Source organism: Vanacampus margaritifer, chromosome 16 (assembly GCF_051991255.1).
Source record: "Vanacampus margaritifer isolate UIUO_Vmar chromosome 16, RoL_Vmar_1.0, whole genome shotgun sequence".
In the NCBI taxonomy this organism is placed as follows: domain Eukaryota; kingdom Metazoa; phylum Chordata; class Actinopteri; order Syngnathiformes; family Syngnathidae; genus Vanacampus; species Vanacampus margaritifer.
Genome location: NC_135447.1, coordinates 19,880,541 through 19,898,715, shown reverse-complemented (window position 1 = coordinate 19,898,715; position 18,175 = coordinate 19,880,541). Strand labels below are relative to the sequence as shown.

The following is an 18,175-nucleotide window of genomic DNA, read 5'->3' as shown; positions in this document are numbered from 1 at the left end:
CAAGCTGACGATAGCTGTGTCATCAGAGAACTTAATGATAAAGTTCTCAGGGTGTGATGTCACACAATCATTTGTGTACAATGTGAAGAGGACCGGGGAGCTGACGCAGCCCTGTGGGGCGCCTGTGCTTATCAATCTGGGTTTCGAGAGGGAGCTTTTGACCCTGACTTGCTGTGTGCACTGTGTCAGGAAGGAGTGATACCACCTCGAGATGTACGGGTTCACATTCATCTCCTTCAGTTTACCCAAAAGCAGGTGCGGCTGCATTGTGTTGAACGCTGAGCTAAAGTCAACGAACAACACGTGCATAAGCTTTAGGGACGTCCAGATGTTTGCTGACCAGGTGTGTGATGCTGTTGATAGCATCGTCAGTGTCGCGACCCCGCTTGTAGGCAAACTGAAGGGAGTCTAAGTGTGCATCCACCTCCCCCCTGAGCCGAGTCACCATCAGCCTCTCGAAACACTTCATAACAATGGAAGTTAGAGCCACAGGCTATCAATGCCAGATTGCCCCCTTCGATCACTGAGCTGAAAATTAAGTGGCCACATCTTCCAAAAAGCTTTACAGTCATTTCCAACTGCTTACTGACATTGACAAACTGCATAAAATGGAGCCAGCCATAGAAGACAAAGGGAAGCTTATCCTCAAGTTTTCTGAGAAAAAGCCAGCAGAGCCTCACGCAGACAAGAAGGAGCGCATCCGGATCAAGTACAACAACGAAGACAAGTGTGATCCATTCCCATGTGTGATCCTCCTGCTTTATGGCACACTTCAAAAAAGTACAGAAGTACACATGTTCTTTACTCTAGTGGAATGACCTACTATAAAACTAAAAAGTGTGACCATATGAAAGACATTTCTGCTACTCTTTTCTCTCACCCTCCTCTTTCACTTGATTTTAGAGGTGTGATAATGAATTGTATTGGGACGTTATGATGATACACTCAAAAGTGAAATGAAAGTAACATTTTTTGTTTTCTGTTTTGTTTTGTTTTTGGGTGTTGGGAACCGCTGCTGACGTCGAAAGAACACTGCTGCTTCCTGACTCTCCAAGATTTAGAGAATTGTCTTAGGTATCAAGGTGTGCTATACAGCATTTTTAATGCCTACACACTAGGGTGTTTGTTTGACTGAACAGCATTGACTGGATACCATATCTCCAGAACTAAGTGAGGGGAAATATACATTTTGAGTATTGAAATTAGATTGAAATTTGAACAATTTGAATATTAAAATATTTTAAAATCTATCTATTTCACATTTGGTCAGAAATGTGCCACTCTAATCTTGGATGCCCACTGCCCACTTTGAAGCTGTGCTAATAGTATAGATCTTTCATTACTGTTGAGTGGATGATGTTTGTGAAATATCCACATTTTAGCAGCATCCACATCTAAAACATTGCTTTCTGTAATGGAGACCACTTAGCGTTGTATCAGCCAGCTTTACTGGCCAATCATATCAACACAAAAAAAGGAACATAAATTTGGTAAAGTATTGCAAAGACAAAGACAATATATAGGACACATTAAGAAAACATTTTGTGGATATGCTTCTGTGGAAATCAACGAGATTAAACAACATATTATATATTCTATAACATATAAAGCATATGTTTGTTTATGTTTAGGTTAATTGCTCACATCAAAGGAGTGGATGCTGAGCATCGAGGGGCAGGTGGTTTTGTCTACACACCCCAACTTTTCAGCAGGAATGGCAGTGCTGTTTTCGTGCTACTACAACTGCAATCTGGTGTACCAGATGCAAGCTGCAAGCACCCTGGAATTCATCCAAAGGTAAGTAGGCGCTTGTAGTGTTTGTTAAGTTTGCTATCATGACAACTGGACAATACATAAATTAAAGGGTTACTTGACTCATTGAGCCATTTTCATCAGTAAGAAGATAATGTTTTGTCTAGAATTAATGTGATAACTTAATTATTTTTTATGAACAAGTAATACCTTTAAAAACTAATTTTGCCGCTTGCTGTCGAAAACAGGTGAACCGTGATTGGTCGTCACCTATTTCCTCAGCACAGGTGATGTCATCTTCAGTCGACAGAAAGTGCAAAAATGTGTTTTTAAAGGTAATACGTTTTTTATTTTTAAAATAATGACGTTATCAAATTAGTTCTGGACAAAATGTTAACTTTTTAGTACTGTTGAAAATGGCTCAATGAGTCAAGTATCCATTTATACGGTCAGTAATGTTAAAAATCAACTTTTTGGAGCTTTTAGCCATGATAAAATTCTAATTCCTCACAAAAAACATCACCAAAGTGGTGTTTTCCTCCATTCGCCTATGAGAAATTCTAAGTCATTCTGCTCTCCAAGCACCAGTCCCTCCCAAACTGAGAAAACGAGAGGGTACTCAATCTTTGACGTCATCAGGTGCAGACCCACCCCCGCACCGTCTTAAATTCCCAGAAAGGTTCCATGTGCTGCGACTCGCACTTGTGTAAACTACAAGTAAAAACTCTGTGCCATTGTGTATCAAATATGAACATATGATGTAGTCGTTAGCGTGCTCACCCTGTAAGCATTAAGTCCCGGGTTTGTGTCCTATGCAGGGCTTCTTTTTTTCTTCTTCTTCTACATCCTTCTTCCTTTACTACGATTTCTTGCGGCGAAGGAGCCGTTTTCTTTCAATGTTTATTGAAGAATTGAACATCCATCCAATTTCCACTTTTAAAGAAGATGCTGTTGTACTGCAAGGGCTGGCCGATGTTGCCGCGGCCACTCAGACGAGTGCGCAAACAGGAAGAACCGAACTTCTCCAAACAGAGCGCGCTCCAACTGAAGACAAACGCTCTCTCACATAGTATATGGACGTCAAAGTGAATTTTTTAATGGGACCACGGAAGAACTTTGCCGACATGCCTGATGACAAATTCCGATAAATTATGACGGGATTACGGGATAGTGCCGCATAGATGTGCATCTTGATATTCAACACGGCTGTACATATGTCTGGCTTCTGTTTGATTTTGTGCTGAGGGGCACATTATGGTGTTTGTGACTTATTGGTTGTTATGTCCATTTATATAAATCATTTGTGGATGACGTTAAAGGTGATCACCGGTTTATTTTGGAACAGGTGATACACTTTTGCCTTCATGAAACCATGAATGATAGGCGTCTAGCATAAACTGCTCGCTTCAGGTCATGAATGCCTAGATGAGTACGAAGACCCTGACTGTTTTTACTCTGACTGCACCTATCAACTTTTATCTTCCCTTTATAGTAGATTGTGCGGGTCCGCACACTCCACAGCTTCTTTGGGGAGGGGAGGGATGGAGTGGTGGAGGGTGATGTCATGCGCGTCCCTGCGGAGTCCCAAACATAGCGTTAGCCTATGGTGTTAGCTAGCGTACGACACTGCGTGCATGAGCACCTTTAACTTTTTACAGGTGGGATGGAAATTACTACCACAAACAAGAAGAAACCAGCTTCGAGCACAGCCCAAACTCCAACTCAGACCGCAAGAAAACAGAAAAAATAAGAAGAGTGTATTCGAGTGCAACAAAAAGACAAAGTGGAGACTGATAGACGTCGGCAATAAACAAGACCTGCAATGGAGAACGCTTAGAGCTGCTCTGGGTATGAAAAATTACCCACAATTGGCTTGAAAGGTAAGCACTATTTAAAAATCGACCAGAAAATAACTAAAACTAGACACACAGTGTGCTAAAGGTAGCATTGCTAACAATTGATATAGCGTTGTTTGTTATGGTAGCTCCGTGAACGATCATCAATTGAGTGTATTGCTACTCTCTATAGAATTATTTTGTGGGGGGGAAAAGTAGCAGACCTGTATTGTGTATTTTGAATAAGCCTGTCGTGTATTAGCTAGAGATGTTACGCTTGAATCTGCCTGCTCGAATCCGATTCGAGCAAATAAAGCGGAGGCGTGTTGAAGCACTGTTCCAACAACTGCGTCGGACTTGCCGGAAATCGCGTGACCGCTGCAAACAAGGCCTCGAATGTCACAGACGTGTCAGGAAATCACACTGCTTCACACGAAATTCAAACTCGGTGTGTGCGCCACTCAGGCTCATTCCATTCGTTGGAAACGCAATAAAAAGTTGCAGAATCACTCGGTAAATCGTGGGTTTTTTGAGAGGAGGAGATTTGCGAGCGCTTATTTGACATTTTCAAGACAGAATAGAATACTTTCATTGCAAAACACACATCATTATTACATTCATTCACATAGTTACACTATAATCACTGATATAAGTTAAGAATAGTTACAACGTACACACGCACGCACGCATGCGCACACACACACACACACACACACACACACACACTACACACATACACACACATACACAAACAGGTGCCCCGACACTATTAGCTTAGTGACAGTAATTGAGAGTCGTGTTGTGCAGCCCGACTACTTCAATATGGATCAAGTGCCACGCAAAAGAGCAAGGTCCTATGCATGGGAGCACTTTGATTTATTCTGCCCCAACAAAGTCAAGTGCCATATCTGTGCTCAGGAGCTGACTTATAGTCATAATACCTTCTCAATGCTGCGTCATTTACGTGCTAAACACTCTGAGACCACATCAAATGAAGAAGCTGCTTCTGCATCTGCTGGTGCAGCAACAAGACAAGGTAAAGTAGCTGTTAGTTAGGTCCTTGGTTTGAATACACATCCAAACAAAGTAGTGCAGTATTTAAAAATTATGAACTGAAATTTGATCTTCATTCACAAAATTTGTATGTGTTAACTTTTAAGGTCGCCAAGCTGAATTGGATGAAGCAATAGTTGAAATGATATTCGCATATGCTCAGCCATTCAGTATTGTTGAGGACAAAGTCTTTAGAGCATTTGTGGAGAAGCTTAACCCCACCTATGTCCTGCTCACTCGACAGGCAGTGAAAGTGCTAATCCAACAAAAATATTAAGATGCCAAGGAGAAGGCCATGAAGAAATTGGAGAAGGTTGAGTCAGTCAGCCTGACTTCTGATATGTGGACTTTCATCGACATGGATGCCTACCTTGGCATCACCTACCACTTCATAAATGATAATATGGAGCTAGAAAGTGTCTTGCTAGGTGTTGAACACTTCCCGCTGTCTCATACAGCAGAACATATAAAAGACGCACTGGACATGAAATTAAACCAATGGGGCTTGAGGCAAAAGGTTCACTGCATTGTGACAGATAATGCAGCGAATATGTCTTTGAGAGGTGTAGCTTTTTGCTAGCTAGCCCGCTAGCCTACAACCATAATGTGAGTTACACCTTCCAAACAAATCTTCCGCCCACCAATTCACTATTTAAACATCTTGCACAACATATACACGGCTACACTTGGACTGGGATAAAAGTTCATCTTTCAGTTGATGTCACGCATCTATCTATCTATCTATCTATCTATCTATCTATCTATCTATCTATCTATCTATCTATCTATCTATCTATCTATCTATCTATCTATCTATCTATCTATCTATCTATCTATCTATCTATCTATCTATCTATCTATCTATCTATCTATCTATCTATCTATCTATCAAACTGTGAGGTGTTGTTCCTTTCAGTGACAGTTCGAAAACAGCATATGGCCTTCAATCAATCATTCAATCAATAGCATACATGCTTTTTAATTACACAAGGATTTCTGCTATTTGTAGGCTGCCCGGGTCCCTATCACCCGCAAATAGCAGGGGCACATTGTATAGAATATATATTGTGGTGATACTTTTTAAAATTTTGTCTTCATGAGCATACTCAATATTACATTACTTTGATATTATGGTACTTGGATTACATTACTAACTAATTTTTTTAGCAGGTAACTTGGAACTGTAACGGATTACATTTTAAAAGTAACCCTCCCAACCCTGCATACACACATACATGCCACAGGCCGTAACAAAGAACAAAAGCCAGGAAAATAGTAACCTATTTTAAGACAAGCACAAATGAGCACTGAAGAGGGTCTTCTGCCCAGATTTAGTCATAACTGTTTTAATTTCCTTATTTCCTCAGTAGAGCTTTGTTCTGCGGATGTATCTTTGTGAGTGTTATCGCAATTTCTGCCAGGTGCAGTCATGACTGAAAAATCTCCTCTATTCCTCAAATGGGCTTTTGTTTTGTGAATAGTGTCCTTGAATGTATCTCTGTACGTCCAGTGAACTGTTTACTGGAAACTGTGTGGTACCGTCCTTCAAGATAGTATAAGAATATGGTAAATCCTCTGTAATCTTCGCACTTGTGAGAGGCTACAGCCATTGTCTGTAACTCACTTGTGCCCGAAATATTCTGTAGAAATAAAAGCTTCGAAGGAACTGTTCATCGATCTCCAGCCTGTATCCAGATAATCAACATTCTCACTACCCGAAAGAAAACAAACACGCGGAGGAAAAGATTTCCTCCACAACAGCACTTCAACCAATCTCCCCACAAACTACTCCAAAAAGTAGAAACACGGTGGAACTTCATGCTGCAGCGGCTGTATGAACAGTGTGAGCCAGTCGGTGCAGCCTTAGCTGTCCTAAGGACTGACATCCCACTCATGTCATGCACAGAATTTGACACAATGTGAATGTTTAGAGGTTATTGGACCATTCAGTCTGGCCTCAACAGAATTGTCAGCTGAGAGAACTGTTTCTGCCTCCTCCCAATAATTGGACATAACATACTCCAGAACCTTCAGCAACTATTCGGGACTAGGTGCAGTGTTGAAAGTATCAAAATACTGGCCATGGCGACAGTTCTGGACCCACAATTTAAAACAATAGCATTTGGAAACCAAATGCATAGTCAAGAAGCTGTTTCACGATTATTATTATTCAAGAATGTGCTGGAATCATGAAATTGGATTGAGCGACACCATCTACCTCACAGGTACACCACTATTTTGTATGGTTTGTTTTTCTTCTTCACAATGAAAAGCTAATACGTATGGTCTACTTCAGACGCGTATATAGCATATATATAGATATATTTTACTGTATGTTCTTTTTAACAAGCTAGAAACTTATAGCTCTAATATATATAAACCATAGAGTTTAAAAGTAATATTTAAACAACAAAAATACAGTACACCCCCCATTTGATTGAAAATGGTTTGATCCACCTCGACCCTTCCTCTCCTGCAGACGAGCGGAGCATGTTGTCCTCAGTCTATTCTACTTACACCAGGATATGTGAAAAGTTTTTTACCTTAAACTACTCAACACATTATTTTCATTACTCGTTTGCTTTTATGCTCCTCATTCATGTTGCTACTTCCTAAGTTCCAAATGAGGGAAACTTACTAACGTTTGTGGCGTGCATGTGTGTGTGTGCACAGAAAAAAGTAGCCTCGTGGATTAAGTCATAGACATAAGATTGTTTTTCAACAAACAAAAGCTCAATTTTGAAGTATTTGTATTAAAGACAAGATGTAAAAAGGCAGAGAGAGACTAGTGATGAAGTCAATTTGTTTTGTTAATATGTTTTATATATGTCTGCACTTCACCCATACACAGACTTGTACATGCATTATTAATATTATTTAGTAGATTCACATTTCTTGTTTGATGTGTATGTTATGTATGTTTTTTTTATAACAGTACAGACAAGTAATATATAGTCAAAAAAAACATTCTGTATTAAGTTAATGTCTGTTCATATCGTTTACATGTTGTGCGTTTAATTTCAAAGAACATTTCAAAAACAAGTCAAAGGTCCATTTTTTGTTAATTCTCACTGTAAACTGTGGGGAGCTGGTTTACTGCAGAAACATGCATACTGTACTGTCAATGCATATGTTGAGAATCTGTTGTATCAAAAAAAGTACCATTCCTCATAAATAAGGGTTGGGATATGTTTATATTTTAAGTCCTTCTCCTTTGCATAGCTTTTATTACATTCGGTTTACTCGACTTCTCATGCGATTTTTGGAGCAGGATATACCCCAAAACCACAACAAGCGACCTATCACAACCCCAAACCCCCCGCTCTGACATGCGCCGCCGGAAACTGGAACTGGTACCTGCCTCTTGCTCTGCTGGGTCCGTTTTTGGTTGGTTGGATCATTCTGTCATGGTGGGACTGGAGGACCTAAATGCAGGGAGGCAACTCTAAATAAACAAAACCAACAAAGTTCGGAAAATACCAGAAATCATCATTGGGGCGGGGGCGTTCTTGGCTCCTGAGTTTGCTCTCCGGCCGGTGGCCCCTGTGGGGCCCCGGGGTTGTCCCTTGGCACTGCTGTGGCCTGAGGGGTTGTGCTTGCTCTGTCCTGGCCGGGGTCGACGGCTCCCCTCTTTGGTGGAGGTTTTCATCTATGCCAGATCCACCACACCAGCATCTATTGAAATTCAAACACAATCTGCTTCTTCCTCTGGTCGTTGAATCGGTGGAGGCTGATGTCTGTGGATCTCACTCTGCTTCATCTATCCTTCCTTCCTTTCTTCAGTCTTTCCTTTGGTCTCTTGAGGTCTCCCTAATTTGTTGGAATTTAGATGTTTCTGGGGTTGGTGAAAGACTCTGGTTGGTAACCCGGTGGGTAGTAGGTAATGTCTGGTCGGTGCTGGATTTCACTTATTTTCTTTGATCCTTCCTCGGGTCTCCTGACAACCTCACGACTCTAGCTGGATTCTGAACTAATGAGTACACACTCTCACGCACGCACACACGCACATACAAAATAAAAATTAAATAAAAAGAGAAAAAAAAAAGAGAGCAATGATGATGACATGTTAAATCGGTAAAATTACAGAATGAACAATATTGAGCTCTAAAAAAACAAAAGAAGAAAAGTAAATAAATAAAATACATAAATAAAAAAAGGAAAAGACCAAAAATCTAAATAACAACAAACACATGAGTGGTGACAATGATCCAACAAAGACTGAACGAAACCAGGAAACTAAATACAAGCCAAATGACGAGACAACGAGACACACCTGGACAAGACACAAGTGGCTGGGGGAGATGATTGGATGACACAAGGGAACAGGATGACGAGTACAGGTGCAAACAAAACCTAACAAGCAAGACAGGACACCAATCATAACAATTGCAGTGTGTCAAAAGCCTCGAAGCAGTGTATCACTTTAAGGCAGTTGTCTAAAGAGTGGTTCATTGATTTGGAAAGCCTCGGTTTCTCCATCCCTAGTATTAGGGCCTATTTGAATGTGCAAGCGTCTGTTGTGATTTAGTAATTTCTCACCTGGTGAAACAAAAGCCACTTCCCAAATCTTTCTTGATGTTTTCCATTCCATGCAATATGCCAAACCGAACCATAACTTGCTCCAATGTAAAAACAGTCGGGAATAATTTAAAACATTGCAAACTGTAAAAAATAAGGTGCTAATCAAATCGCATCTGAAAATGTACTTCCACTGCTACAACCTTTGCATACATGTAACCTGCATTGTAACTATGCGTCTTTGTAGCTATGAAAAGCCTGAAAGGACATGGCCCATATACTCATACTGTATATACTGTACATGTACACATTTCCCCAGTTCAGTGAGTGCTGGGAAATCGGATAGGTAAGTTTAAATTTTGAAATTTTATGTGACTTTTTAGTTTAATATTTCGAACTTGTGAAGGCAAATTATGTGTTACTTATTACGTGACAATCTTTTTTTTTTTTTTTTTAATAGAGGTGAAACCTTTGGATGAAGAACAAGCACTAGAGTTGCTACAAGAAAGGTAAACAATTATGTATTTTAAAATTTGAGTATAACATTTGTTTGTTTGTGCTTTCTTTTCTTTGAAGCATAAAATCTGTAGAGCTACAGGATGCCATTTTTGATGAGGAAAATGCAAACAGTCTGGAGAACACTGTGTAAGTCACCAATTATTTCCCTTCATAATTCCGTACTTATAGATCAGTAAGTATTTACATGTGCTGCTTTCCTGTTTTATTTCCAGAATAGAATTTGACGGAGAACTGGCCTCTGATGCATATAATTCTGACTATGTGCCAACTATCTCATTGCGGTACGTTTTCAAATTGTAATTCCTTACATCTCTAACTTTTCATGAGATGATTGAAATCATAATTTTGTTTTTAATTTACTGGTGCATTACAGAGTACAATGTGTACACTCCCTTGTATTGAGCTGGAAGAATCAGTTTTGGATATTGACTGTGATGAGGCAGATCAGGTCATAATCAGGTTATATTATTTGCTTTTCTCCTTTAGAATTGTAGTTCAGATTCTATTTTTTTTCTTCCTTTCTAAAGATCCAGAGAAAGGCAGACATACGGATAATATTTTTATTTATGTATTATTATTCGGGGTCCTATTATTGTTGTCTTCCAACTGGCTGGGGTGTTTACTGGTGAAAAAACATTTGTCAGATGGATCAAGGACATAATAAACCACTTTTGGTTTGGTTGCGAGCACACAAGCATAAGAGGCAAATTTATGGTTTGTTTAAACGTTTACCATCAATTATAAAGTAATCACCAAATATTTTTTATCCAAGTATGTTCTACTGTTTGTTACCTTTTCTACACCTAATGTAATGAAATTAAATGGACAGGTATTGCATATTACCCAAGTGCGTAATGCAGACGTTTTGTGCTAACAACAAATACTCTAATCCACTATATTACTACATGCTACTATTAGTGCTTCATTCAAATTTACAGGGCGATTAAAAAAGAATGCACCAAAATCACTCTAGCTTGGACACATGTGTTGTACATACCTTCAAGTTTTTATTTCATGTTTTATAAGTGCTCCATGTGGCCACCACTGGCAGCACACAACATCAAGCCGACAAGGGAATAAAGGGGGATTGCTCAAATCGGCTTGATGTTGTCCATGCTGACGGTGGTGGCCGCATTCAGCACTTGTTAAACATGAGATAAAAACTCGAAGGTATGTACAATACATGTCCAAGCCTGAGATTTCTATTTATTTATTTTTTGAATTATTGCAAGATTATTTGCCGTATTCTTTTTTAATCACCCTGTACTATGACAAAAATACAACTGAATCATGTTACAATTGTATTTATTTATTTACATCCAAATAACGTGTGTTAAATTTTTGGTTACACTCAAAAAGTAACGCAACTGTCAAAATGACGTCTATGTTTTTGTTTTCTCCAGGACTTGATATCTGGTCTATAAACAGAGGCTGACAGCAATCCAAAGAGGACACAACAACTTTATTTTTTATAAATGTAAAATAGACAAGTCTATAAATTATAGAAGAGAACATTGTAACAGGTGCTTGGTAACAGCCATGTTTATTATAACAATTACAAAAAATGGCATAAGTTGACCCTGAAATCTTTATAACCTACGTAAACACCTGCCTGGCCTTCTTGCTCGTCTCGCCCCTCTAACTCCCCTTCTCGCTTCCCCTCTCGCTCTCCATTCTCCAGAGTCACTGCTCTCCTCAGAAACTCGAAGTTCAAAACTTGAGTCTTACATAGGAAAATAAGTTCAAATTCTTATTATGTTGTTTTGACTGCACATGTAGCACTAATATCCTTTTCTCTTTTGTTTTCGTGTATGTGGCGTGTATTATTTGCATGTTCAGAATACAACCAACCAAACAAATTTGTTCACTGAAACGCTGCCATGATTATACATTTTGAATTACTCTAGGTTACCTGAAGTTTTGTGATCCATGGCAGTAGTAGTAGTATTCATTATTATTAGTAGTAGTAGTAGTTAGTAATTGTAATATTACTTGTTCTTAACATACACTTGTAGTGCAACTCCTCAGGGATGTATCCTGGGTTTTTTGGGTGTTTCGGGTCGTACAGCATCGTACACCCTCGCCAAGGTGACCCAGCCAGGGTTGATCAGGCCCTGACTTGTGTCTGAGTAGCTTGTGTGATCCATGGATTCCACATTTGATCCAGAGCCATCTTGACGCCTTTTCAGCAGCATCCATGATGTTCCTGATGGCTTTCCTAATATGCAGTCCTTCACTCCACGGGTCTTGAGGGCTCTAATGAGTGACTGGCCAACAAATCATCTGCATCCCACGTCAATAGGATTGCACCAGGTCCCCTACCCTCTACTTCGACATTCACCTCCTCCATCCGGTTTTCCCAAGGGACAATCAACTCCAGCAAGACCACTTTATGTTTCTGACACCAGGACAATGTCTGGACTGAGTGTGGTCACTGTGTTGTTTTCTGGAAATTTGAGTTGTCTTCCTAGGTCATGCAACTAACTGCCAGTCCTGTGCTGTTACGAGCAGCCTCCCGGGTTGGCTCCGGCGTTGGTGTGGCTTCTCCCCGGTTCTTACGAAGGCAATATTGTGCCTTGCTGGTTGCTGGTAGTATTACTGTACAATAAATGAAAGTTGCAGTCGTCAGTAACAATACTATAACGCCAAACTGTTGTAGTAGTAGTAGTAATGATATTGATAATACTGCACTATAAAAGACATGTCATTCAAAATACTACAAACCCAATTCCAAAAAAGTTGGGACACTATGCAAATTGTGAATAAAATATGAATGCAATTATGCGGAAGTGCCAAATTTCAATATTTTGTTCAGAATAGAACATAGATGACAGGTCAAAAGTGTAAACTGAGAAAATGTATAATTTTCAGGGGAAAATATGTTGATTGTAAATCTCATGGTGCCAACAAATCTCAAAAAAGTTGGGACAGGTAGCAATAAGAGGCTGGAAAAGTCAATTGCACACAAAAAAAAAAACCCAGCTGGAAGACCAGTTACCACTAATGAGATCCATTGGCAACTTGATTGGAGTATAAAAAGAGCTTCTCGGAGTGGCAGTGTCTCTCAGAAGCAAAGATGGGTAGAGAATCACCAATTCCTCCAATGATGCGCAGAAAGATAGTGGAGAAATATCAGAAAGGTATTTACCAGGGAAAAATTGCAAACAGGTTGAAGTAATCATCATCTACAGTGCATAAAATCATCCAAACATTCAGAGAATCTGGAACAATCTCTGTGTGTAAGGGTCAAGGCCGAAAAATCATACTGGATGCCCATGATCTTCGGGCCCTTAAACGGCACTGCACCACAAACAGGAATGCTTACTGTAAGGAAAATCAAAGAAAGGGCTCAGCAATACTTCCAGATAACATTGTGGGTGAACACAATCCACCGTGCCAGCCACCGTTGTCAGATGAAACTCTAGAGTACAAAGAAGAAGCCATTTCTAAAACAGACCAAGAAGCGCAGGCGTTTCTCTGGGCCAAGGGTTATTTAAAATGGAGTGTGGCAAAGTGGAAACCTGTTTTGTGGTCAGACGAATCACGATTCGAAGTTCTTTGTGGAAAACTGGGGCGCTATATCATTCTGACTAAAGAGGACAAGGACAACCCAAATTGTTATCAGCACTCAGTTTATAAGCCTACATCTGTGATCGTATAGGGTTACATGAGTGCGTGTGGCATGGGCAGCTTCCACATCTGGAAAGGCGTCGTCGATGCAGAAAGGTATATTCAGATTCAAGATCAACATATGCTACCATCCAGGCATCACCACTTTCAGAGAAAATCTTGCATTTCTCAACACGATAAAGCCAGACCACATGCAGCACCAATTACAACATCATGGCTGCGTAGGAAAAGGATCCAGGTATTGAAATGGCCAGCATGCAGTCCACTTCTTTCACGTATAGAGCACATTTGGCGCATCATAGAGGGGAAGGTGCAACAAAGAAAGCCCAAGACAGTTGAACAGTTAGAGAGACGCTCGTTAGACAAGAATGGGACAGCACTCCTATTTTTAAACTTGAGAAACTTGTCTCCTTGATCCCCAGACGTTTGCAGACTGTTGTAAGAAGAAGAGGGGATGCCTCACAGCGGTGAAAATGGCCTTGTCCCACCTTTTTTGAGATTTGTTGACACCATGAAATTTAAAATCAACATAGTTTTCCCTTAAAATGATACATTTTCTCAGTTTAAACTTTTGACATGTTCTCTATGTTCTATTCTTAATAAAATATTACAATTTGGCACCACATAATTGCATTCAGTTTTTATTCACAATTTGTATAGTGTCCCAACTTTTTTGGAATTGGGTTTGTATAACCACATTAGTAGTAGTAGTGAAACATTGCAGTCATGTCATGCAATTATTACAGCCACAAACAGTATTGGTAGTGATGATACTGTACAATAAATGAAAGTAGTAGTTGTATTAGTACAGTTAAAATTTCATACCATAAGCAGTAATAGCACTAGATACAAAGCTTAAATCTATAAAAAGCAAGAGTTATTAATTTTAGCGTCTCGAATGTATGAAATAAGTGTTTTGTCAATCATATAGCTATAAGGCACAGAAGATTAGCTACAAAAGAAAAACAATCTCGTTTGCTGTGTTCATGTTGCTGTTAGGCCTACTGATCAAGTTCATTCGTTTTTCCTTACTTGAATACCATCACTCAAAAACACAGTTTACTTTTGAAAAAGTTGCGGTACAACAAAGTAATTTGTATTTAGAGAGCGCTTTCACTGAGTCAAAAAGTGCTTTACAGTGCAAAGTACAAATACACAGTATAAATAAAATTACTAGGGGTGAATAAAAAATAAACATAAACAATGAATAAATATGTTTTTAATAGAACATTTTTATACGTTTTGGGGCGCAAATGAGTTAACCACTAACTACTAATAGGACTTTTCCCACTCACACATTCTCATAGTCCCCGCCCGCTTACACGCTCAGCTCAACATCAGTACAACGCCACTGATATTTTGTTTCTGTGGAGTTTTGACACAGATCTGTTTCTCATTTATGTCAATTTTATGTCATTTTATGCCATAAAAAAATAAATCAATAAAAATATATATTTGATTGATATAACACAGGGGTGTTTATTAAGTCAGATCAGGCCACTTTATTTGTCACTATAAAGGTGATCTAGATTGTATTTGTAGATGTGTATGACATACTAACTTAATTGTACCACATACGAGGTTTACATTATAAACAATGCTATATTATGCAGTGGCATTCCACGCTAGCGAAAACAAGTAATCAAAATGAAAAAGCATGTGATTAAAGTATGATACATCTCTATCAGTATATGGCATTATATTCCACAGTCGTGTGATGAGACTTAAGTTTTCTGATGCTTGTTGACCACAGCAGTATTTGTCAACAATTTTTGAAACATAGTTACATGGTTAGTAAAATTTAGTACCTCAATGGTTACATGCATACATACGTAATATACCTTAACTGACTCATAAGGTATAGAATCAAGCTCTGGGTAGGGCATTCTGAAATGCCATCCTCACACACCACAGTCTGACGGCGGTCGAGAACTTAAGTATATAGCAGTCGCTATTGACAAATAAGGGCTGGGTTTCAAGGGCAAATGACCCTTGTACCCAGCAAGAGAGTTGCAGCTGCAAGCTCACCTGCTGGTGTTTCAGGAAATGAAGCTTAGCTCCATGGTACACTCCAAAGGAACTTATTACAGGTAAGTGTTCATTAGTTATACAGAGGTGCAGTTAAGATAAAAATGCTAAAGTTTCTATTTAAAGTGTATCTGTTGTGTGAATATATTCTTGATGGAAATATGATAAAGTACAGTGTATGAGAAATTTGTATTTTTTTTTAAATTCATCATATCACAGATGTTATTCCACAAGACAAAATCAAATTCTACCATGAAATACAACTGTTCTAAATTGTTCATGTTTACGTGATCTTGGTAACTTCTAGTTGGTACTTGTAGGGGTGGAACGGTTCACAAATTCCACAGTTTGGTACGGTTTTGTGCACACGGTTTTCGGTTCAGTTCCTGATGCAGTTTTAGAAAAATTTATTATGTCTTGGAGTAAAAAGTGAGTGTATATTATTCTAATGCTAACTATTATTATTATTATTATCATTGTATTATCATTTAAATTATTATTCTATTTATGCCAGTGGCATAAAGTGGCAGGCATAACAAATGCCCGCCACTATACTATTTGTTAGGCATAACAAATAACTGCTCTTCAGTTGGATGTCAAAAAGTGTAAAACCAACCTGTGTGTATCAGTCTGTGCCATTCATACAACATACTTAAGTCATGGTTACCTGCAAATATATCAGCTTTGTGTTCAACTATACAAACCCAGATTTCACACTAAGTACTTTTGTGACTAAACTGAGTTGAGATCATTATTTCAGTTTGAAAACTTTTTTTTTTTTTGCTGTTTTACCATGAGGTTTTTCTTATGCAAAATAAATCCTTGGTTCCACAGGTTGGAAAACACCTCTCAGATCAAATGACAATAATAAAAATAAAATATGAAATTATTAAATAAGTCTTATTTGATAGACATAGGAGAGAGAGGTGTCATAATTCACATTTAATATGGATAGGGTAACGTTTATCTCGTTATTACTCCCTCTACATGTGTGAATGAGCTCAGCTCATACCCTAAGAAGCCTTAAGGCCTAGATAAACCAATCCGACATGAATGTGAAATGTGATCCATGCCTACCACCCCCTGTGGCGTCGGCCCAGACGTCGGCACGTCGCGTAGAAAAATGACGTACACACCGCACCGACTATTACGTACCTTCAGCGCATGCGCGAGAAGTAATTCCCCTCCGTTCCACCGGCGGCGGTAGTCATTATTTCTAAAGGCAACCAGCAACCTCTTTACGGGGGCGGAATATAAAAACATAAACAACTCATACCGGTGTTGACAGCGGCGCCGGGGTAAACGCGGCGGCCAGCTGGTGAAGCGAAAACAGGCGCTGGAACAAGCTTCGTCCCCTTCTCGTTCCCGAACGCATGGATGTACTCCATTGTGGGTTATCCTGGACTCTGTTGGCTCCTGGCTGCTACCGATCATCAGTTCACCCGAAAAGCTTCGGCCGTGCTGCCCTCCGCATTTTGGACACGGTGCCGACCTCCAGCTTCTGAAGGAGCTTCCTCGAGACCGCCGGACGGAAAGGCCAAAACCTTTCCTGCTTACCTTAATTGTATAAATTAATATTAAACAATACATATTAAGCAGAACATTAATCCTGTAATTTATGAATAGCCTAATCCCACATTATGTGGAGACAGCCTATTTTGCCATTTATATTTCATCATTGCCATTCAGTGTTCAGCTTTAGAGCACAGTCAGCTGAGTTATAGCTCAAGCCATGCTTGCAGTGTGATAGACATGGGCTACCTCTGCAGCAGTCACCAGTAAATTAGAAAAAACATTTTTTTTACTGTATATATTTATAGTTAGTGTCGTATATCAACATGTACTGAACAGTAAAAAAATATACATATCTGTTAGAATTTTTATTTATTTATTTTTTGCTGATGAACTGTATAAACTGGTGTCTACTATGTCACCTACACGTCCTGGTCATTATTTTTTACATTTTAGTGCATGTTTGTTGAAAGCTTGATTTTGAAAAAACTCGTGTGTGTGTGTTGCGCCATTTTCAGGTTAAACACTGGGATAAACACAATTCGGCTGTTTGTTCTCTCATTGGACAAGAAGTGATTTACTATGTCACTTGTACACTATGACATACTCACTCTGCCACCCACCGGCTCAGTCTAATGCCTCCTTAAACGCCTCCTTAGTGAGTTGGAGTAGCAAACATATTTATACAGATTTTCGGATTAGTGATTTATTAGCATCGTGTTTAGTTAGTTTATTTATCATAGCTTGTCGTAGAATAGAAAAGATGTAGATCATAGTTTTCACTGCTGCTGTCAATCACAGCCAGACTACGCCCAACCCTGTCCCCATTCGCAAGCCTAACGATTCTCCAGGCAACATCTCCTTTGAGCACCGTTTTCAAATATTAGTGAGGGGTCGAGCAAGAGACTGATTTCCTGTTGATTTACACTTTAATGCCTGTTTCACAGTTTGGGTCGAAAACAAAGGGAATGTTTATTGAGTGGGGGTTTCAAACTGTCTTTGTACTATTTTATGCTTCAAAGAATAATGTAATTCCCTACAATCATTCACATGATTTCCATTGGCATCTTTCAGGTTGAATAAAACATGGACCTAGGAATGTGCATCTGGCTAATACTGTCTGCACCTGGAGGTCAGTATATTAAGTTTGCTTGAGGAAAGTTGTTTGATGCTATTTTGTAAACTTTTAAAGTAGTCTGGTAAAGGTTGTTGGGCAGTTCAGGAACCGTTTTGAATCTAGGATTATATTAATGAAAATAAACATAATATTCCACAAAAAATTCCATCCATCTACAGGTAATATTCCCCCTTGCTAGGCAACAAGGGAA

The 18,175-nt window shown here is 39.2% G+C and overlaps 1 protein-coding gene across 1 annotated transcript in view; it reads left to right on the top strand.

Annotated features, from left to right (window-relative positions):
- Positions 1–17,933: 17,933 nt before the first annotated feature.
- Positions 17,934–18,175, top strand: part of igsf5a (immunoglobulin superfamily, member 5a) — a 39,437-nt gene continuing 39,195 nt past the window's right edge. Inside the window, exon 1 of the mRNA XM_077547256.1 lies at positions 17,934–17,979. Within this exon, the coding sequence (XP_077403382.1) occupies positions 17,934–17,979 (46 nt within the window). The remainder of the gene's footprint in view (positions 17,980–18,175) is intronic.